Below are 24,243 nucleotides of genomic sequence, written 5' to 3'. Positions count from 1 at the left end.
GGCTTTTAGCCACGGTTGTGCTAACAGTCAAAGCTACTTTTGAATTTTAGTCTAATTTTTAAAAAAAATCGGACCAGGAAAGCAGATGAAGTCCATATTTTATGGCAGCATCTGGTATGGAAAATCTCATTCAGTGAAGAGACTGTGAAGTAAAATAACATTCTAGAATAAAGCAGTGGCAAGCCACATCCACTTATCCACAGTCCCCAGGAATGAAACTAAACTGACTTTATCTTTTCTTCTAAGGCAGCTTGACAAAGTAGCTTTAGTTGCTGGGCTGTTCTGAGTCAAATGTTGTCTGTAAAAAATGTTAATATCACGCATGTCAGAGTATAAGCTTTTCCCATTTGCTGTTTCTCCGACGGCTTTCGCCCAGGATAACTTTACTAGCTGACACCATGGACTATATAAATTAACAAAGCAGAGAATGAGGCATAAAGAAAAAATATGCTACTGAGCTTTTAAAATCTGAGCTGCAGAGATTTATTGGGAGGTCTGAAGGGACACTACTCAGAACTTGACAGTGTGACTTACAGCATGTAGGGAGGAAAAAGTAAAAAGGGGGATGCAGAAAGAAGCTCAAAAGCCCTTTACTCTTGTCTCTAAAATGCTCTTGGACTTGTGCCAAGTATTAGTCCAGAGAACAATGTTGACATTTAGCCTTTCTAATCAGTGTTGTCTGTCACCCAGGGCAGAGATTCTTGGTCTATGACGAAGTTCTCCAGCAACTGGCAGCATTATCTTCCTCTTCCTTTTTTTCCTTCCTGTCTTCACTACAACAAACTACCAACCCTCATCCGTTCAGACTCTATGAATGCCACTTCCACAGCATTAATGGATTGGAACCTATTTTTTCAAGAGGTACATAGGTCAACATTATTTGCTGCAAAATTCCCAAAGGCCTTTTCTTTCGCTTAGGAATGGTTCCTGCCTAAGGATGAGGAAGATTACCCCATTAGCATTCATGTTTGTCAAACTGTGAATCCAGTATTACAAACTGGAAATAACCACTGATTCTCTTAAAAGAAAAAGGATTAGAAACTTCAGTTCAAGCTCTCTTTGTAAAAATGGTTTTTCTTTCACGGGTTAGGATTGTTATGCCAGAATTCTAGAAATCTTCACTGTATAATTAGAACATAGTATTTGTGAAACACTAATGCATCTCTTTAAATCCAGTACTTCACAGCATTAAATTAAACTAGTTTTCAGTTGTCACTGTCACTGTGACCCTATGAACCCCATTCCTGAAAAATATTCAACAACAGGAAGGTTTCTGTGTAAGGCTGCCAGTAATTAGGCATAGTCTTCATGGCTTTGCACGGCTCTCTCTCCATATTTTACCATAGGCTTTACTTTTTATCCACCGATATCTCAAGAATCCCACTCTGTTTTATCAGTTTCTTCCCCTCCATTAACTCTCTGCTGATTTTTCAGAGAGTTGAGGTACTATCAAAACCAAGCCATCACACATGACTGTCACTGGGCATTGGCTGACACAGTAGATCATTACATGCTACAAGCCCGGAGTAAATGTGAACAGCATAAACCTCCTAAGTTTCCTACTGCCTACATTATTAAAAAAAAAGTTTAGTAAAACAATCCAGATTGCTCAAGTGAATATGCCTAGGCCCACTGCTTTTAATTACTGCCCTTTTGCATTAACAAAACTCAATGATTATTTCCTGTTCTGGCAACCATTCCAAAGGCAGCATGATTGCTTAATCTGCTATTTTCACTTATGCTTAAACAGTACAGTGAACTATTTCATGTGGACAAAGAAATAGATTCACAGACCTGGAGCATTCCATCTGGATGTAAATTTCCCTGAACTTAAATGAAGCTTGCTTCCAAGAAAGAAGGCTTAGATTTGTTGTTCTTAGACTTGCATGATTTGCAAATCAAATTTTATCCATCCTTATTTGGCATAATTGGAAAATTATAGTTCCTTTTGGTCTCTGTATTTTCAGAGTAACGCTTGATTAATCATTGCATTATGTACATATTTTTTCATATTTTGTTTGACAAGTTCTCTTTTCATGTAGATCATATCTGTAACAAAATTGAAATGCATGATTGAAAACTAATTTTAATTGTAGATTATCAAGCATTCTTTAAATATCACACCTGCGCAGACAGAGAGAGATACATCTAACTTATATATGATTATGTATATGATAGATTGTAAACTTAAGACAGTTTTGCCCACCCAAATTGAGGAATTTTACTCCCACATAGAATGATCAAATGGAAATAGGAGTCACACCTATCCCAAAATACAGGACTGTCTAGGACAGACAACCAAGCTTCTCTTAACTAGGGCAGGAAGGTTTGGAAATGCTGCACAAGAAGAACAGTCGTCCCCTGTGGGCAGGGTGTGGCTGCCTGGCTGACACTCACACACAGCTGGCACCGGCACCCTGCAGATGGACCTGTTTCCAGCTTTCCTTCGCCAAAGTGAGAGTTGCTGTGGGCGGCATGGGGCCTTTGGGGATGGGTGGAAAAGAGGAACAGTATACAAGTGAACACATGGCAAAAGGCTTCCTGTTTCCATGTTTTATTATTTCTTCTTTAATTTGACTTTCATAAACTTTGCCCATGAAATACTGCTGTGCCTGGTATCAGGAAATCACACAGACTTTGCTGGCACATGTGGATAATGCCATCTGAATTAATCTGCATGTAAATATGGGTTGTGTATGAAATCCAGAAGACTAGCCAAGCAAGTTATTTGGATTTTATGCAAGAAAATATTGGGACCAAATCCTGATTAACATGAAATCATTACCAAAACTTCTGGAGTCAATAAAACCCAGAATTAGCATCCTGAAAGAACTATTCTAGACACTGTAATTACTTGTCATAGAAAATCCTGTTGGCCCTTTTTCACATAGTCCATTTTCCCATTGATATTCTTTTTCTCCTAGAAGATTGATGAAGAATTATTTTTAAGTTAATGTCATTACTAGCAATATTTTTTATTCATTTATAGGAAAAAATCCCATCCATTAATTCTTACTTTTGTTAGATGGTGTTCCAAAAGAAAATAGGTTTCATTTACACCTCTTGTTCCAACTTGCTGTTAATGGCCAAAATTAATTAAATCAATGAGGACATTCAAGAATTTAAAGAGAACTAGCTTTTGTCTAATTAGCTGATACCTTTCCTGACTTGCCAGTCCCCATCTCAAAGATAAACAGCTTTTTCCCCATTTTTTCCTGTACCTTGTAAATGTCTATAGATTGTCTGCAATGTTCCATTCTCTCATCAATATGCTTATTTTCATTTGAACTATTAAGTTCTTCCTTAGCCACAGTATCTAATCTCACACCTCAATCATGATAAATGTGGAGAGAGGGAAGGAATCTGTAGTCCATCAAAAGTTGCTCAAGACAGATCCCAGGGCTCTTCACCATTGGTCATGTTGACTACAGCTGCAGGGAGTAATTTTGCAAGGTTTGGATGGTACAAGTCGCCAACTTCCTACCATAAACTTTTAAATTCAGAGATATTGCAAATAACAAGATGAAGCTTGATTAGAGGTTACCAGAAACATTACTTCTCTACTGTGAATAGTAGAGATTACTAGAGATTCTGTAAGATGTTTGGCAAAGAACAAAACAAACAAACAAGCAAACAAACAGAAAAGCAAGACTGGACCCCTTCCATTTCCTTAATAAATAATAAATCTGATTAGATTGACATTTTAACCTTTATTCAACTATGTAGTATGGCAATTTCTTTTACTACACCTGACCACAACAGACTAGATTAGGGGACACATGACAGACTTCCCAGTTTTCCAGAACAAAATTTTGAAAAAGCAGGAAGATGCAAGTTGCATCCTTCCTTCCTCTTTCTGCAGTGGAGCAGTTCCATTGCATTTCATTCTTGGTCCTTACTCCATCAATCTGAGCTTCAAGAAGAGCATGGCATGGCCTAAAATGGATATAAAGGATAGCAACACCTTCTGGAAAGTGGACCTTTTTTTTTCTTGAATTGGTCAGGGCTCTCCCAGTAGAGGTTCTATGGCAGTGAGTAAAATAGAAATCTGTTGAAGCTCCTAACAATCAATTTTATTGCTAATTACTCTTTAACTTAATTCAGCTGGTGAACCATGAACCTTTTTAAAAGTCCACTTGTTCCATCTCATGGGGCTCCTGATGTTACCCACAGAGAGACGACATATGTTTCTTTTTCTTGCTATTATATAATCAACTTGCATGACTTCTCATGCACATACAGTTGCAAAGTCACCCTTTAAGTCCTATTTTCAGACTGTGGCAGCATTGACATTCTGGCCCTCCATGCTTCTTTCTTAGGGTGCTTCAATACACTGAGCTGGACACATGCCTTTGGGCACCCATGCCAAATTCAACGTATTTCAGTCTCAGGAAGCTACCCTCAGCAGTGTTTAGAAATGATGGTATACTGATTCTATTTCAATCCCTGAAAAATAATATAAATGAGTGCATTAAACTTGCATTTGTTATTTCTTTTGTTATTTCTACTCATTCACTTCATTAAGTTTAAAGATTTTGCTGCACTTTTGCCCTATGCAGGTACATGCATCCCCACAGAGCCCCAGAGGGGAAGGGAATGTGTAATTGCCCATGTGTTCTTCATTCCATGTCTCTGCACTCCCAACCTCCATCCTAAGACAAGATGGAAACTCGGTAAGTAAAATCTGAACAAAGGTAGACACTTTATTTATCAAAATATACAGTACGCTTTTTTAAAAAAATAGAGAAAAAAAAGAAAATCTAGTTTCAGCAACATTACAAAGAGGACCTACCATATGCTATTTCTCATTTTTAAAAATAGATAATATCTAAGAAGTATGCAGGACATAAAATCTTATCAGGTGAGATATTTATTTATTAGATTTATATCCTGCCTTTTCTTAAGAAAAGAGCTGAAAGAAAAAGTGAATAGACCAAAATTACCCAGTGAACTTATATGGCTGAACCTCTGAGCATAGTCAACGCCTTAACCACTATACCACATAGGTTCTCCATGTGTCAGATGGTTATTACGATGAGTAATTCATATCAATGAGTAATTCAAATCAAGAAAGATGCTGAATATCTTACATGGTGTCCTTCCTGAAGTAATTCTGAATATCATAAATAATATTTTGGCAGCGTTAAAGCAATATTAATTTTTGGAATTATGCATGCAAAATGCAGTGGGAGTTAAAAATTAGGATATTGTGTTAATTATTACAATGTGACTAACAGGGTGTATACAAGGCATACTTCTATAGGGCAATTCTGTATTTGGCTACTGAACTCCATGGGACTTCCACAGATACCTATGTATAGGGTTGCAGCCTTAAAAGAAACACTTGTTGAGAGAATAAATTATAAGAAATAGAAAATGCTGAAACAGTAACCATTCTTGGCAATATTGCAAAATACTTGAAAATATGAATCAAATATCTAGCCAGAGGCTTTGCAAGTCTCCATTTCCCAAAATAACCAAAGTAAAATACAACACTAATTGTTTCATGGAATTTAAGTAAGGGTGAAGGTGCATGACTCAGAAGCAGATTTAAGTAGAGTATATGCATGTACATGTATGGTACATGCATCAAAAGCTTAATTTTTGTGGTGATAGCAGCAGCATTTTTTTAAAAAAACCATTCAATCGTGTCCGATTCTCAGAGACTGCCTGGACAGGTCCCTGCAGTTTTCTTGGCAAGGTTTTTCAGAAGTGGTTTGCCATTGCCTTCTTCCAAGGGCTGAGGGAAAATGCCTGGCCCAAGGTCACTCAGCTGGCTTTGTGCCTAAGGCAGAACTGAAACTCAGAGTCTCCTGGTTTCTAGCCTGGTGTCTTAGTCACTACACCAAACTGGCTTTCATTTATGGTAAATCTATATTAAAGAGTAATTATCTGCTACCAGTGAACAAGTGACTAGTAAGAGCAAAGACAGTTTGTCAGGAGAGCTCAGCTGAGGAGAAGAAAGAGAAAAGAGAGAGAAGAGGAAGAGAGAGGAAAGTCAAAGAGGGGGAGAGACTGTTGATGGATTGCTGCTGCTGCTTCCACATAGTGCTGCCAATTGCTGCTGACTGCCCACTGAGTTTGACCGAAGCATTGCTTGCTGCTGATCTAGTTGAGGCAGCTTCAAAGACATATAAGGAAGCCAGTTCCCTGAGGAGCAGACTCACTGAGCAAGTGAACAGGACTTAGGCAGGGGAGAGGCACTTCTTAAATTGTTTGTTGTTCCTCAGGGGAACACTGAGATGGAGGGAAATGTCATCATGATGGGCTGGGGATATACTATGTTCTTTTCCTCACTGAAAATGACAACAGCTACATACGCTACAATTACAGGTTGAATGCATAGTGGTGATTGGAGATGAGAGGGACTGAAGCAATGTTCTGTCAGCCAGACAATCTGTCAGAAGAACTGTGGTGCCTTCCTGTGGTGCAATCTGCAATATGACTGAACTACTCCCAAGTTTCTTTAAGTCTACCAGCACATATCTTTTTTTACTGATCCATGTTGGAGCAAATAACACACCCCTGAAGAAACCCCAAGGGACTATGAAACACTGGGCAGGAGGATAAGGAGCTTGGGGCACAGATGGCATTTTCTTCACTCATTCCTATCAAAAGAATCCTGAAAATGAATAATTGGCTAAACAGATGGTGTCAGTGGGAACAGTTTGGATCCTTTCATAATGGAATGTGTTTCTAAGTTGAGGGAGGCTGGTAAGAGATGGTTGAAATTGCATAAGAACTGTGAAAGATATGTTTGGAAGGTGGTCTTTAAACTAAAAATCCACCTGATCTGGTGGGCTTTAAACTAAATCCTGGAGGGAAAGGAGCAGAAGCTTAGAAAATCTCTGATGCCAAGTACTGGCATTGGGACTGGGATGGGTACACAGGATGTGGTGGCATCCAATACAGCATGTACATACAGGAAATAGATAAATATAGGAAGAAAAAAAGGCTATTATATTACCAAAGAATTCCAGTGTCTCTATGCAAATGCACAAGTATGGAGAACAAACAGGGGTAACAAACAGGAAGAACTAGAATTCTTAATGTAGGAAGACAAATATGATTTAGTAGGCATTACTGAAACCTGGTGGGATGAAACTCATGAGTGGAATGCAAGAATTGAATGGTATTACTTATTCAAAAGGATAGTAGCAGAGTAGGAGTGGCATCTTATGTAAAGGAAGTGCACACATGTATTGAGATCTAAGAATTTGAGCATGAGGGTCCATGTTGAGAGTATTAGGGTAAGAATACAAGGGAAATAACAATTTATTTATTTATTAAACTCATATTACTGCCATAATGTGTTCAGTCTCCTGGCAGTTAGCAACAGTAATATTCAGTAATAAAACAACAACAATCAACAACTAATATGTCAGTTGTAAGAAAAATTAAATTAAGATTTTAAAAATGTAATAACAATTTTTTAAAATAATTACACAGTACATCAGTAGTAGCAAACAAAATCCAAGCAGGTCATCTTGGGGTTCAAGGGCAAATGCAAAATCTTATATTTGGATAGGAAAAATCAAAGGCATGAGTATAGAACGGGGGACATTATTGGGCAGCAGTATATATTATAAAGATCTGGGTGTCTGGATGAATCATGATGCTGAACGTGAACCAACAGTATAATACAGCTGTAGAAAAAAGAAATGCAACCATGGGCTGCATCAAAAGATATACAGTATAGTCTCATATATACAGAAGTCACCGTTCTTTTTATCTGCACCAATCAGACTGCACCTAGAATATTGTGTCCAGTTCTGGGCACCACAGTTTAGGAAAGACATTGGAAAACTGCAGTGTGTCCATAGCAGAGCAATCAAGATGGGGCCTGGAGAAAAAAAAATTATGAGGATTTTTTTTTAATGATCCTTCTGAATTGTTGAAGGCACTGGGTATGTTGGGGTATGTTGAAAGCATCGGGTATGTTTTTCCTGGACAAAAGAACATCACAGGGACCCAAGCCAACTATCTTCAAGTATCTGAACCTTACAGAAGGAGCAAACTTGTTCCAAATTATTTCAGAAGATAGGACAAGTAACAGTGGGTTTACATTACAAGAAAGTAGATTGATTGAACATCAGGAAAAACCTCCTAATGGTAAGAGCTGTTCAACCATCAGACTGACTACCTCAGAGGTGGTGGACAATGCTGGAAAAGTTTAAACTTTGTCTGGATAGCCATCCATTGGGAAAACTGCAGTTGTGGGTTCCTGCAGTGGGCAGAGAATTGAACTAGGTGATCTCCAAGTTATCTTCCAAGCTTTCCTTCTACAAAGCTATGCCTATTAAGATATAATTTCAACATTTCATGAAAAATTAAAGCCTGATCTTAAATCATGTCATCAGTAAAGATAGTACGTCTATGCTACATTAGACTGACATGTCAGTGAAGGTGTCTCTTTACAATATAGATGTTGCTATTTTTGCCAGAGGGAATTTTTGTTGAACTTGATCTTACCAAAGTCAGTGGCACTTTTACTGCAAGTGAATGATCCCTTGCAATTAGGCTCCTAATCCCTTATGCAGCTTTAATCCTTCCAGAACTGCTACCCCCACCTTTTAATGTTTTTTTTTTTAAATTTTCACTTATCTGTCATTGGTGTTTGACACAATCACTGCAGATATGGAAAATGACATGGATAGGAAGACCTGTGGAAAAACTGAGAACCCAAGTTTACCAAGGTTTATAAAACTTATATTATGATCAGTCTTGGAAAACATGTTGGATATTCAAAGTTGGCATAAAGCAATCTTTTCCTGAATTCTAACATAGGGCCAGGTGAGCAATCCATAGCTTGTATGTTGCTCTTCAGGACTTCTGGGGCAGCCTTCCATAAATGTCCGTAATTCCTGCAGCTGCTGTTGAACATCAGTTCTTGTTGCTGTCACTTTTTTCCCAACTAATAACCCTTTCTCTCTCAGCCTACCTGTCTTCTCCCCTGCTCACCCCCCTCCTTGCACCTATTTTCTGTTGTTGCTAACCCCGTTGTCAGTTTGAAGCTAGGCCCATTTTTTTCCTACAATACTTATTATTCATAGAACTCTCTCATTTATAAGAGTCTAACTGGTAGGCATTCTGGCTTCTGCATTGAGAGGAACTATGTTTTTGGAACCAGAAGTAAATGGGTGTTTCATGATTATGGGAGGAGGTCCCTTACTCTCGCCTCTCCAGTAATCACCATTAAGTTAAGGTGAATAATTGCTTTGAGTATATCCATATGTGCATTTTTATAAGTATCCATTAATGCCTGTGTATGGCCACAATGACTGCCATCAAAAAGAAAGGCAATCTTTTTGCCTGGCAATCTTTTTTCCTGCTCTTAAATATTTTCCATGACATCAGAAAGGCTAATCAGTCTATCGTCATAACAAACTCTACTAAAATCTATTCAACTTCTTTCTGAAACAGAAATAAATAATTGGAACTTACCTGGAAGAGAAAACCATCCAGTTAGTAGCCAACCACCATGTCAACTGCATACAATGATAAGTTATGATCCAAAAAAAATTTGTAGACAGACTGCATTGTTTGAAGTGATACATGAAAAGACCCAACATGCAGTGTTCAAGAAATCTGCAGTCTGAAGTCCAGGCACAGAGTCCCCAGTCTTCATGCAGCGGACAGAGGAGAAAGCTAACGCTTGTAAAGGTATTCCACACTTCTCAAGGCAAAACAGAGCTGACACTGTGGTGGCTGGGAGCTCAGACATTGCTAGAATTAGATCATAAACTTTTCATGATAGACAGGAAATTTGGAAAGGTGACATTTGGGAAGGCCTACATAAATCAAATTGCTCAGCCTTTTTGCAGCTCAGACCCCAATGTCTTGATGAAGTGATGCAACTATTGTAATGCTCTCAGAATATTGATGAGGGGAGTTTTTCATGGCATAGGGAGAAAGGTGCTTGGAATCAGCCATAGTGTGAGGTACAGTAAGGATCATCCAGATGATATCTTTGTCACATATCTAGACAGGGGATTCCACTGAGGAGACACGTATGGCGTGAAGAACCAATCTGTTCTCTGTAGTAAAGTCCAAACGTTGAATAAAAATTGGATCCAGATTCCAACTCAGATCAACTTGTTATCTGGAAAAGCTCACTTGATTTTTCAGGAATGTGTAAAAGTTCAACAGAATGTAGCACTCTGGTGTATGTATTATGTTAAAGAAACATCATTTTTCTCTTTAAGTTAGAACAATTAAGACCTGTATTAACCTAATGGTCAGGGCAAAAGTAGACTTTTTCTGTCTCCTGATAACCTTCTGTCCTTCCCAGCAGAGCCTTGCATGGTCACTGTATGGGGCAACATTCCCCCACCACTTATGGTACTTATTGGAGCTGTGTGTTTGGAAAGAAAGAACTGCAAAACTACTCCCTCCTGTTACAACGTTAAAAAATAACAATGTTTAAATAAAACACCTTACTCTGCTTTCCCCTGAAACTGTATCTCTTGCTCTTAGTTAAATGAAACCTGATGAAATACAAATCCTACCCAAAGAAGCACACCTTAACCTTTCACCCTGAGACTTCCATGTGCTTAAGAAAGGGAGGGGAGGAAGGGCAAGAATGGAAAAGCATTAGGGCTGAAACAAATGTTTCCAAATGTTTTACATTTATTCCCATTTACTGGACTTCCACCCCTTATCCTGCTTCAGAATCCTGTAGAAACAAAATATGGACTTAGCAGATCCTATAGCTTGAACAGAAAATGACTTCTTTCATTGAAAGACCTTTATTGAGTATAGTATAGTGAGCTGAACTGTAGTATAATTGGATTCACAGTGAAAACGTATCAGGGCTTCAGTGAGATTCACGGAAATGAAACCTTGGGTTGTGGCAGTCGATTTGGAGACAACTTGATAAAAATAAATTAAGCTTGTTACAGACAAGTAGTACGGACAATATTAAAATACATGCCATGGGACCACCATATGCAGGTTTATGGCATATATTTCACATTTGCAAACAGTTTTGATGTTTGACTGAAGACGGTAGTAAATTAAAAGTAGTGTTTAGGTCAATTCTGCTTAAATGCTGTTATGACAGGGAGTGAAGAATTAGGATGTAACCTAACAGTAACCAACAGATTGGGGGCTCCGGATGAATCCCATTTTTAACATACACATGGTTATAAAAGGCTTTCACAAACTGATCTTTCTTAATGGTTTAAGGCACAGTCTGCTTAACTTAAGTACTTGTTTATTAATTTTTCATTGCTTAGCTTAACCTCTGAAGGGTAAAATTCCCTCTCTCTCCCACTAAATCAATGATGTTATGTTTATAATGGAGTTGAAATTAGCACAAATTCTCTCCCTTCCTCCCTTCCATTCTTTGTCTCTTCCTTTTTTCATAATTTATTCAGTGGAGTCTTTAACACCTTAAGGAATTACTGGGTTGGAGTCTTCTGCTGGAGCTAGGGCAACTTTTAAATACTCTCCCCAAATCCCTAATTCAAAATGTATACTTTGGCAGCTCAGAAGTGATAGTATGAGGAAAAAGTAGCTGTTCTTCAGTGAATTCTGCTAAATAAATATTCTCATCGAAGTATTCTATGGGTTCCAGTCCAAAGCCTCACCCAAATCTTGAATTCATTTCATAGAATAAAAAAGGCAATTCAACTCAAGCATCTTAGGTGTTTTTGTAGTACACATGAAATGGTTAAAAACAAACGTTTTCACTGCAAAACCGATCCTCCCAGTAATGAACATACACATTTCTCTCTCATACACATCCTGCTTTTCTCTTTCCTAATGAAAGAATTAGTACTGAGGTGTATAACTTAAGGTGCCGGTTAAATAGTATATAGATTTTCTCTACCACTGTTCCCAAATGAAAACAAAACAGAACAAAATTCAGACTTGCTACCAATTTACTGCACTTGCCATTTGAAGCCTTAATTTTTGAAACAGTAATAAGAGAGCTACTGCACTATTACATGAAGGAGGATACATGCTCTTGCTTCTAAAGCAAGAGAAAAATAATGTTGACTGCAAGCTGCAATCAGTCTTAATTCATTCTTTATTGCTGCTCAGGTTCAGCGTTATTTGAGCTGGTCTTAACTGTTAAAAGCATTTCAAATGTTCACATGGTGTGCATTAGGTTACAAAGTAAAAGCAACTAGAGCCCACCAGATATAACTTTCTGAATGCAAACCACATGAATTTGATTTCTTTGTGGCATAACTTTAATTGGGTTCAGAGGTCTCTCAGATGTACCTGTCTATCTGCTTTCTGATGGCCTGATATGATAAGGTTAATATGAAGAAGCTGGTCTGAACTGCTCTCAGTTACAAGGAATCCATTACCAAGTTTACCAGGTTGTGGTTGCACTTTGCTTGGGAACCACTAAGGCAGTGTTTCTCAACCTTGGCAACTTGGACATGAGGGGACTTCAACAACCAGAATTCCCCAACCAGCATATGCTGGCTGGGGAATTCTGGGAAGTGATGTCCACACATCTTCAAGCTGCCAAGGTTGAGAAACACTGCTCTAAGGCTTTTGCCGGGCATCCATCATCAAAACTGGGCAAAGTAAAGTTGCACTAGTGTTGCCAGTCACAAAGCAATACAAGAGGGAGAAACCTGGATCAAGCTGACTCATCCTCTCCAGTGTTACCTCTTTTATCAGTACAGGTTGCTTATGCATAAACAACATGAACTAAGAAGGGGGCAGTGCCCAAAAGGAATACACACAGAGATGCTATTCAGTCCCTATGCTGCCTACATACTGCTCTATCTGCAAGTGTAGGCAGAGTGGGAGAAAAGAGGATTCTCTTGAATTGTTCCGGGTGGGGTGGGGGGGAATCCTTTCTGGGGCATTGCACTATGCCTATTTGCAATACTGAATACTGGTCTGCAGAGCTAAAGTTAAAACGCTGTTTGCAACATGCTTTCTGCAGTCCCACCTTGGGAGCCTATCCCCCCTCAAGTTTCTCTAACTTCTATAATATTTAGTTCCCCCTCTCTCTTGTCTTACATTCCTTCACCCTTTATTTCTGCTTCTTTCCCAACCTCTTTGCAGCTTTGTTCTTCATCTTTCCTCTTTCACTCCACCAGACTCCTGCTTTCTCACCAGGCAAAAGCAGCTGGTTTCACAGTCCCAGTGTTTCTTCTACCTTTTAGAATAAGTAGGCCCACGGTAGAGCACAGCAGCTCTGCTGGATATCTTAATTTCCCAGGGGGCACCTGGGCATACGTGGCTTTTCCTAGAGGCCCTATAGAGAAATTAAGGTGTTTGATGTGACTACAGTGTTATTTATAATATTATAAGCCTTGTCTAAAACAAACGAAAAATTAAAAAGAGAATGATGAAAAGAAAAGCTTTTCTTACTTGTCAAGTAAGGCAAGCGAGGCGTTTGTGAAAGAAAAGAAAGAGAGAGAGAGAAAGAGAAGGGTTGCAAGTGGAAAACCTTTAAAATTTATGTGCCCTGGTGGGTGAATGTGGAGGTCCTCCAAAACGTTGGACCCTGGGCCTTTGCCTGGTGGTCCTGCCCTAGTGGTGCCTTTGATGCTGAATGATTTATATATTCATTGGTGACTAGGGGCACATCTTGCAGTTCATCAGGCAGTCATTGAGAAATGAGTCAAATAGGAATCCAGGCATCTGCACTGCTAGAACAAACGTAAAGTCCATCTGGTAAATTAACAAAAATTCCTAACCCCAGGAACTGTCATTTAGGTACCTACAAATGGTTTCCAAAGTGCTCTGAACACAACTGCCATGTTAAATAAAATAATATTATTATCCTCGTTTTGCACGCCATAGGGCGAGAGATTAGGGTTTGAGAATAACAGCTTAAATCCACAACAGATCAGGTTTTTACCTTGGGATTTCAATGAACACATTCTTATGTTCTACATCTCACAGTTCCCAGTCACTTCAGCTTTATTCCAAAGCTTTTTTTTTTTCGTTCCAAATCTGCTCTCTATCCACATTCTGTTCAATATCTGAGGTCATGCTACAAACATCATTGCCAAATGAAGATATATTAGGAACAGGTCTTTCTTGATAGTGGCATCAAGTCTTTGTAACTGTTTCCTTCAGATGTCCTAATTCCATATTTTTTCAAGCACATTAAAAAAACTGGCTTATATGATTTAATTTTTAAGATGTCAGTGGTATTTTTAAATACCACTGTTATGCAAAAATTGTTACTCTCTGATGTTTGTTTTGTTAGACTTTGTTCTTGTACATGTGCAATTGTATATCCTGCATTTACTTTATGTTGTTTTTTTGATTTTATGATGTTCATCAGTGGGAAGTCTATGAGGTGATAAATTTATCAGGTGATAAATTTATCAGCAAATTTATCATTTGCTGATAAAATGATCACCTTCATGCAGGAACTGCTAGTATTAGTCCCAAGTTTCCCAGATCTTGGTCTGATGAAGTTTATGTGATAGTGGAAGCTACATTAACTGATGCATGTGGATGTTCTTTGCATTTAAAAAAAAAGAAGATAAGGCCCTTCCAAACAATGAGAAAATGAAGTAGCAAATGTCCAAGTGGGAAAGGTTTATATGAGAAGCCCAGGAAGGGGGAAAAAAAAAACTCCATTGTTTTCTGGCATCTTGTTGCCAACTCTACTAAATCTTAAATGTGTCTGGGAATTTGATCCCACCAGAGACATGGGTCAACCATTTCCATGAACAATTTACTATAGCAGCGCATGGACTGGACCTGTGTGTGGCAATTTCTGAGCCTCTCCCTGACTAACTCCCTTTCACCACTTTGGAGACTTTCAAACCTATTACACAACTGAGAAATTCTAAAACTGCTGAGAGTCAGGGTGGATTTGATTTATGCAGAACTCCTAAAATCAAAGTTTGAATGGTGGGCCCCAGCATTGGCCTCCTTATTCACCTTATTGACTATTCCTTACAGAAGCCCAAACAGTGAAGTCTATACCAATCCAATTTTTAAAAAAAGATAATAAATCCAACAAGGTTAATTTTCATCCAAACGGTTTATTAAGCATTATAAGTAAAATGTCTGATAGATGCCTTTATGAGAAATTTGCCAATTGCACAATCCAAGCAAAGGTGCTAGCTGAGGAGCAATCTGGCTTTAGGCTTGATGGATCAACTTTTAATCAATGTGGTATCACTAGGCAGAAAAATACTCTAGTTGCTTGCAGGGAATTTTCTCTGCAGCCTTCATTGACCTTCAGAGAGGTTATGAGGGAAAAGGACAGCCACACGTATAGACTGTCAGCTGAACATGAATGATCCATGAGAACACTTATACAAAGGTTAAATGTGCTGCCAGCGGAGGGCTTTCTGCACTACCCCTACTTGAAAGGAAGTCATACGGGTATATCCTTGTCTCATTTTTATTTAATGTTTATATTAATTCTATAGTATGCTGTAGGTTCTCTCTAACCTCAAACGCTAGACAATAAACCTATTTCCATCTTCCTTTATGCTCATTCTTTTAAAGGCTGAACTGCCTTAATCATAACTCTTCTAAGAGACTTACCAAGCAGAGAAGATAAGATTTCTCTGGGCAGACTGTCAGATCCACGTTACATGTTCAGTAGCCAAATTTTGCTTAGCAGTCATGAGAGTACGTACTCAGATTCTGTCTGAGGTAGGTACTCCACTCTGACATAGTGGAGTGCCTACCAGATATTTAAAATGGTTCAGAAGTCACTTTTTTATATATTTCTTTTCTTTTTCTTTATTATAGTCTCTCCTTTCTTTTTCTTCTTTCCTACATTTTCTTTCCATTCTCTTCTTTGTCTAAATTTGGTTTGTATTAGTTTTTACTATTGTAATTAAAATTCTTAATAAAAGTTATATTTAAAAAAATACACATAAGCATAGGCATGCAAAGATGCATGCACACACATTTCTTCTTTGACCATTTGAACATATGGTCAAATGATGCCTTCTTGCACTCTGTACCTGTTTTGTAAACAAGAACATCCACCAAAAATGGGAGATATTTCTGCTTGTCCATCTACTACTGAAATGATAGAATAGCTTCTTGTTTTTTAGAGTTGTTTCTGGAGTAATGCATTTCTTCTCACATAATTGTAGTCTTTGCTGGTTCCCAAATCATCTGCCAGTCTTTAGGTGGTCCCTTCCCATCTCCCAACCCTTGTTCTAGGGCCCTGGATTTGTAGCAGTAGCTGAACTCCAGAACCTCTGAAAAACCTGTATGTTGCCATCAATCTACTCCCAGCAACTGATATTTAGGACTTTTTTATTTTTATGCAGCCACCTTCTTCTTCTTGTTTTTTTTAAAGACCATAGTAAGAAAATATGGAAAGCACAATTACTGCCTCTCCTAGCACACCTAGTTTGTTTCATGGAATGCAGTGCACATGCTTCAGCCGAATCCCAGCCTTTTTCAGAAGTAAAGGCTGAATGCAACATTCTAAACAAACTTTATCTTGCCGTTTGTTGTTTTTGTTGGACTGCAGCCAGTGCAAACATTTGCAGGTGGCTGAGCCATATTTTGACACTTTGCTATCTACAGTTGTGATTAAAATCAGAATGCTGCTAAAGTAATATTCTCTGTAGCAGTGTTTCTCAACCTTGGTGACTTTAAGATGGGTGGACTTCAACTCCCAGTATTCCCCAGCCAGTCTACCCTTCTCAAAGTCACCAAGGTTGAGGAACACTGCTCTGTAGTCTTCTGGGCCTGATTTGGTCCACTTTAAATCCACTAAGACCATGACAACGCTGCTAAAATGTTTAGAGTTCATGTCCAGGCATATTTTTGCAGGGCTGTTCATGTCTATAACATATTTTTTTAAAAAAAATCTTCCCAAAATATTACGTACTTCTAATTAGTTGAATGCCAAACAATAATACCCCACCATAACTAACCTTACACTATCTTAAAATACAAGCCTGAAATTCCAAATATAATCATTCTAAGGCAGCCCTTTGTGCTTAAGAAGAAATGTTGAAAATATGCATAAATGTATCACAGTGAAATTATTTTGATCGTGCAATTTGACTTTCCCAAAAAAGTTTGTTCAGTCAAGGTAAGGGAGATTTCTATCCAAAAAATGTTATGTGAAAACCAAGACTGAATGCTTAGTTATACAAAAAAATATAGAAAACATCGAGACTTGACACACTTATATATTCTCTTGAGATTTTTATGGATCATCAATCAAGTGAGTGCTCAGGCAATATATTTAATTAATTAATTAATTAATTCAAATTTAATTACTGCCCACCTCTTCCAAGATATAAGCATTCAACTTTAAAAAAATAACAAATCACAACAACAACAACAACAACAACAAGAAAAAGCAGTGGCATCCATTGAGAAATGTATGGATGTGGGAAAGAAAACTTACTGTACATTTGCTGATCTAGAAAAATCATACGATAAAGTGAGTAGGCTTGAATTATGGAATACTGTATGCAAATATGAAGTTGGAGGCTGGCTGCTGAATGTGGTAAGAATGGTGATTGAGGTAGTAGAGTATGCAGCAGCAGCAGCCGTGGCTAGCAGAACAAGTAACAAAAGCAGCTTTGCACTGTCACAACGCAAGCTCAGGGTCACCACATCCCGGTGTGCAAATTGTGCGCCACAAAAGAGTGCGCATGAAGGGAGGGACTACTTGCAAGTAAAAAGAAAATTGTCAGAAATGTGTGATCCATCTGTTTTGGAAAAGGCAATATTTTCTACCAATCAAAGGATGCAGCATTATGTGTTATTATGGCAGAGATTCTGTGATATCTTACAAAAATATCTTGTATTGTTTATATTATAGTTGTGAATTCATTGATAAACCAGTGACTATTGATAAGTATAAAATATAAGATAGATTTTTTACATCTTAGTTTGTATCTTTAGTTTGTATTTTTAATTTTTTAAGTTTGTTTTTTGTAAGATTAAAGATTGTTTTGTTAAAAATGAAGATATTAAATAAAAAATAATTTAAAAAAAATCACCTTTCAGGTGAAATGTTATAAGTACATTTTCCACTCTGAAGAGGAACGTATCCAATACTTTAATCCCTGACCTATTCAACAGATTTCTACGTACACATATGCATTATATCCTATATATTTTAATAACGTTTAATTTATTATATACAAATACATCTAACAGTGATTGTCTGGTCAGTTTCTGGTGATACCCACTTTGTTTCCAAAGCCATGTGGAACCGTTATATAGGAAAAGGCTGTCCAAGAAAGAGAAGGAAATACAATATAAACAACACAGGTTTGCCACCTTTGCACATGTGCATTTGGGCACCAAGACCAGAGCAGAACCTATGCCTGAGACCCAGCAGGCCCTCACACCACCAGATACACACAAAGAATCACCAACATCAGAGATACATCTCACTGAACTATGATAATACGTGCAACAATACAACCTGTATTGTTTATCTATTAGTTCATGAAAGGAATATTGGAAGTCCAGAGTATTCCGTTAGTTGTCTCGTGAACACTGTACCTCACGTTATTTTTGACTTTGATATTTTGTGAATAATTTCAGTATTGTACTTACATTTAATACATTTTGAATAATCAAAATACTGGGGGCACTAAGTAGAATTCATGTGTGCCATCAGCAGCCCTGCACAAGCTTTCCCCCTTTTGTAAAAGCACTGTGACGCTGCATGCATGTACAACAGATGTGGGGCTTGCTTTATCATTGTGATGAAGACACTGGATCCTGCAGATGCTTCTATCAGCATGTGTGGGAATGAATAGAATGCTTAGAAAATACTCACGTTTGCACAGAAAGTAAGACCAGGACATGCCCTTTGCTGTTTGATGTATCTAAGCATAAATGTATAATGAACACTTGTGATAACATGAGAAGTCTGTTGCTTGGGGTGTGAATGTATGTATACTTTTGTATGCAGATGATACCATGTTGTTGGCTAAGAACCCAAATTATTTGTGGTGAATGTTAGATAAACTGCATGATGCAACGTGGAGTATGCTAGGAAAAATAATGTATTAACATTCAAGGTGTTTGACAGGGAAAATGGAGTGAACAATTGCCAGGTATACATAAATGGTGAAAAACAAATAGATGAGTTTGTGCACCTTGATAGAATGTTTACAAAAAAATGTAATGGGGAAATGGACATTTTTTTTTTAGACCTACAAATGCTGGTTGAAATGCAGTGAATATGATATGATCTATTGTTAAGAATAAATGTTTTGTTAAAAGAAGCACAAAGAGCTGTATACAAGAGGGTGCTTTCGTCCATTTTATTGTTTGGAAGAGTATCAGGGAAATATAAATGTTGATTGCAGTGAGAATGTATATTTAAGAAGAGTATGTGGTAAAAGAAAAAGAGGTAGGGTCAAGAATCAATGGGTGCTGATTGAATGTTGATTAAATACGAATGTGAGTGACCAGTACAAAATACTTTAAGGTGGTTTGATTATATAGAGAGAATGAATGAGGTCAAATTGCAAAACAAATATATGAAGAGTGAAGGGAGCAAGAGGAAGGGGTTAACCAAGAACACAGCGGCTTGAGATACTCAAAAAGTGACATGGGAGGTTTAAAGAAAAAAAAATGTATGAAGCAGTGTTTGGATACGGAGAAGCAAGGATGATTTATGAGCTGTGGAGAAAAGTGTTGGTGTAAACTAGATTTAGCTATATTTCCTTTTTTAATATCATGCCTTTAATTCCTTTGGTTACTATTCCTATTTCTTACTCATTTTCTGTGGTTTGCATAATGTTGCTTACCTTGAAAGGGAATATTGTAATGAATATGTATGTACATAGCAGTAGCGTTAATCACAATAAAATCAGAAAATGACATTGGAAACAAATAAAAGCTCAACAGAACGTCTATTATGCTCATCTAAAAGCACCATAACGAGACGTTAATCTGACCTCCAGTTCTAGAACCAGCGAACAGCAGCAGAAAATGACCTGTATCAATTTCCAAATCACCAAAGTAATATCTCTATCAAATTTGTGAGCAGAGAAATTCTTGGAGCAGTACTTCCAATGCATGGGGGGGGGGGGGGACCAGATTAGGAAGGATAATCTAGACCAACAGCGTACATCTAATCAAAGCTTAGTATATAGGTCAGTAAAATGTATTATGGTTGGTTGATCAGCAGAAGTGTGTACATGCATCCCTCCACACATACAAATATGCACACATACATAAACAATCAAGTTTTTATACTATAAACCAAGGCATCCTAGCTGCATTCTGTAAAATTATTTCAATTTGGGTAACTTCACACTCAAGAGGTAAGTTTCATTGTTTATTTTGAATTTAAGAACACCGTTAATGCATATATACAGGCCTACCCATGAAACAAATGTAATAACTTTGTAACTTCTGGCCTATATTTGAGCCTGAATCTGCAGGGATTCCCCAAGGCCTGAAACATATTTCAAGGGTGCCTCCGGGTTCAAAAGGTTGAGAAAGGCTGCTATAAAAGATAAAATTCAGTCTCCATACCCGGTATCATACTCCGTAAAGCCAGCAATACAAGCAAAGTATTCACTTCTCCTACTTTACAAGGGCAAACATATGGTGGAATAGTTTGCCTCCACTAAAATCTAGAACTACTGAAGATGCACTTACCCGATTTGCCGATTCGTGGAAGGTGCCTGTGTTATGACTGAACTTGATTGCGGTGACGGCATGGCTTGCTGAATCACAATGCTGGTGTCATGGTTTGGCATCCTGGGATTAGAGAGCTGGTGCGCCCCTGGTACTGTCATAGCTCCTCCCACACTGTTATGCATCGGAATATTCTGTGAAAAGGGGGAGAGAGAGCAAATTGGATACTAGCATTTATTTAGAATTTCCTTATACCCAAAACTACAGATTGTAAGTCTCACAATGAACACATGTTATTGGCTCCTGGCAAACAGTGCATCTATAGATCTTACTCTAACCAGCTCTAAAGAAATGACAAATATTTGTTTGCTTTTACAGGGCAGCACAAGCCGAAAATACCTAGAAGTTGAACCATCATTCTTCGGCACATTTGAGTCATGATTTCTAATGCAGACATTTTATACCTAACCATGTGCTTGTGTTCGATAGATATTTCATTTGAAAACGGTTTCCCGGAGTGGGTGTAAGACTCATTGATTTACAGTAATATTCTTCCTGGTGCATTGGCAGGAAAGATCATTGGGCAACAGAAGAGTATTCTTCAACTCAGCTTTTTGCTTTTTTACCATTGTGCTAACAGTAACATTTATTAGTGAATAAGATAAAATTTTGGATATAATACAGTCTTAGCTCAGAGGAAGAACAGATAGATTTGAATATTTCAAGCTTAAGGCTAACAGAGGGAAGAATCTTAAAAGATAAGATTCTTGTTTGTACATACAAGGCTTAGAGACATAAAATTGTTCACCCATAGGCTTCTATCTACTATGGCTGGCTGTGTAAAGATTTGGTATAGTAGGTGTAATTATGTGCCAAATGCACAGGAGATATGTGAACAAAGCTAGTGTTTACTTTTGAGTTTCAGTTAATAAAGTAAGCCAAAATTTGGGGGGCGGGGGGACACAAAGCTCACAATAGTAGGAAGAGACACATGTGCAACTTAATGATAGCTATCAAATATCTGACATATGTTGTTGTTTATTCGTTTAGTCGCTTCCGACTCTTCGTGACTTCATGGACCAGCCTACGCCAGACCTTCCTGTCGGTCGTCAACACCCCCAGCTCCCCCAGGGACGAGTCCGTCACCTCTAGAATATCATCCATCCATCTTGCCCTTGGTCGGCCCCTCTTCCTTTTGCCTTCCACTCTCCCTAGCATCAGCACCTTCTCCAGGCTGTCCTGTCTTCTCATTATGTGGCCAAAGTATTTCCGTTTTGTCTTTAATATCATTCCCTCAAGTGAGCAGTCTGGCTTTATTTCCTGGAGGATGGACTGGTTTGATCTTCTTGCAGTCCAAGGCACTCTCAGAATTTTCCTCCAACACCACAGTTCAAAAGCATCGATCTTCCTTCGCTCAGCCTTGAGTACTCTATCCAATTTTATCATCACATTTTAAGAAAGGTTTAGACAAACTGGAATCGGTACAAAGAAGGTCAATGTAGAAATTGTTAATATTGTTTTCTACTACAGATTAAGGTTACTATGGTAACTAATCATTTTGGCCGGGTGAAGAGGTTGAATTTAATTGTCCCCTTTTCACATGTTAATGGTTGCATTGCCTAAGGGAGGAACTTGCCTGAACTTGTTTTAGTTTCAGTTTCCCTTCTGTGTAGGCTTGCAGAGAATATGCAGCTGAGAGAAATCTCTCCTCTCAGCAAACAGCCTTTAAATATGTTTGTTTTCTGTAAATAAAATTATTTTTATAGAAATGCCTGGTGTGTGACTTTTCTGATCTCTCCTGGGCCAAAGGCTTTCTAGCACACTGCCCACAGGTTATGGGTCAAGTAAGCAGCCCAGTAAACCCCAGAGAGAAAAGAGAGATCAGCTCCACACCTCATGCACAATTTAAAGGCAGGTAGCAAAGACCTGTGAAGATTTTCTTTGGAGCCGCCTGGAGATTTTCCAGCAACTGCCAGTCTACAGGACAAAGAAGCCAGCTGAGGTGACTTGCAAAAGAAGGAAGAAGCCATGGCTACCTCCCAGCCCTCAGCGATGCCTCTGGAGTGCCTATCAGAGACCAACTATTTGAATTGGGCCCTGAAGATGGAGATGTATCTTCGCAAAGAGAATCTTTGGCTGCCAATTGGTGAGCAAACCCCCCAAAATCCCAGTGCTGAATGGCTGAGACAGGATGAGCAGGCTAGAGCCGCCATTATCCTGGGAGTTGAGGACAATCGGCTAGTCCACGTGCGAGGTATGCAGTCTGCAAAGCAACTTTGGGACGCTTTGAGAGACTTGTATGTAAAGGCAACAGCAGGGAGTAAAGTTACCCTGACAAAAAAGCTGTACAAAGCCTACCTTGCAGAAGGAGATAGCCTTCCTGAGCACCTGCATTATATTCAGCAGCTGTTTCTTGAGTTGCAGGAAAGAGGAATGGAATTTACACCTCTCACAAAATCCTATATCCTCCTGTCCTCACTGAATGAAACGTGGGACATGCTGATTTGTACCCTGGAGGCTATGCCTGAAGCAGACCTCACCCCATCGTAAGTTACACAGCGCTTACTTGCTGAATGGGAGAAGAGAGAGGAAAGATCCGCCCCATCTCTTCTGGAAAGCTGCAGTACCAGAAAACAAGGGAAAGGAAGGGAAAGGAAGCTGAGGCCACAGCACCAGCCAGCCAGCGATGCTTCACTTGTGGTTCAGCTGGACATTTGCAGAAAGACTGTGCCATGAGACCCAAGAGTAGAAAGACAGAGAAGAAGAACACAAGGGCAACACAGAAGAAGGCTCTTCAGACAACCCAAAGTGCACAGGTTGCTGAGAAGGGTAATTCTGATGTATGGGTGTTAGATTCTGGGGCCAATTGTCATTTATGTAATTGTAAAAGCTCTTTTGTGTCACTGTCTAAAACTGAAAGACAAAGTGTATCTTTGGCTGATGGGTCTGTGACCAAAATTATGGGACAAGGTGACTTGTATTTATCCTGCTTGGGAGAAACTGTAAAAGGTGTGTTGTATGTGCCAAATTTACAATCAAACCTTTTATTTGTGGCACAATTGGCTGCAACAGGGTATGTCATAACATTTAAGAAAAATGGTTGTGAGATATGTAAAAATGGAAAATTGTGTGCTACTGGTATATTAAAAGACTCCTTGTACATTGTGCAAAATGCAAGGAAGCCAAGCTGCAAGGCTGCAGTTGGCAACACTCCATATCATGACCAATGTGTACACCTGATGCACAGGAGATTTGGCCATGCTAATTTCAAATATATAGCACAAATGCCACAGTTGTGTGCTGACCTAAAGATAAAACCCTGTGACAAATACTTAGATTGTGTAGTGTGCAAAGAATGCAAAACACTAAAAGCTCCTGTGAGTAAGCACAGTGACAGAGTTACAACTAGACCTTTGGAAATTGTACACTCTGACATTATTGGTACTTTTGCTCCAAGTCTTGGACAAGCAAGGTATGCAATGACCATCATTGATGATTTCTCAAGATACACATTTATCTTCGTCTTAAAACATAAAGATGAGGCATTTGAGAAATTTAAAGGTTTTGTGACATGGGCAAATAGAAAATTCCCTAGGCCTGTATCTGCACTCCAATGTGATAGAGGAGTAGAGTACCTTTCTCACAAATTCAAAAGGTTCCTAGTGAAAAAGGGAATAGAACAAATTCTTTCTAACCCTTACA

At 38.5% G+C, this 24,243-nt stretch overlaps 1 protein-coding gene across 1 annotated transcript in view; it reads right to left on the bottom strand.

Moving 5' to 3' along the window:
- Positions 1-24,243, bottom strand: part of CREB5 (cAMP responsive element binding protein 5) — a 266,147-nt gene that overhangs the window by 150,642 nt on the left and 91,262 nt on the right. Inside the window, exon 7 of the mRNA XM_063303822.1 lies at positions 20,563-20,735. Within this exon, the coding sequence (XP_063159892.1) occupies positions 20,563-20,735 (173 nt within the window). The remainder of the gene's footprint in view (positions 1-20,562; positions 20,736-24,243) is intronic.

Source organism: Candoia aspera, chromosome 4 (assembly GCF_035149785.1).
Source record: "Candoia aspera isolate rCanAsp1 chromosome 4, rCanAsp1.hap2, whole genome shotgun sequence".
Classification (NCBI taxonomy): Eukaryota; Metazoa; Chordata; class Lepidosauria; order Squamata; family Boidae; genus Candoia; species Candoia aspera.
This window is presented reverse-complemented; position numbering and strand designations above follow the sequence as displayed.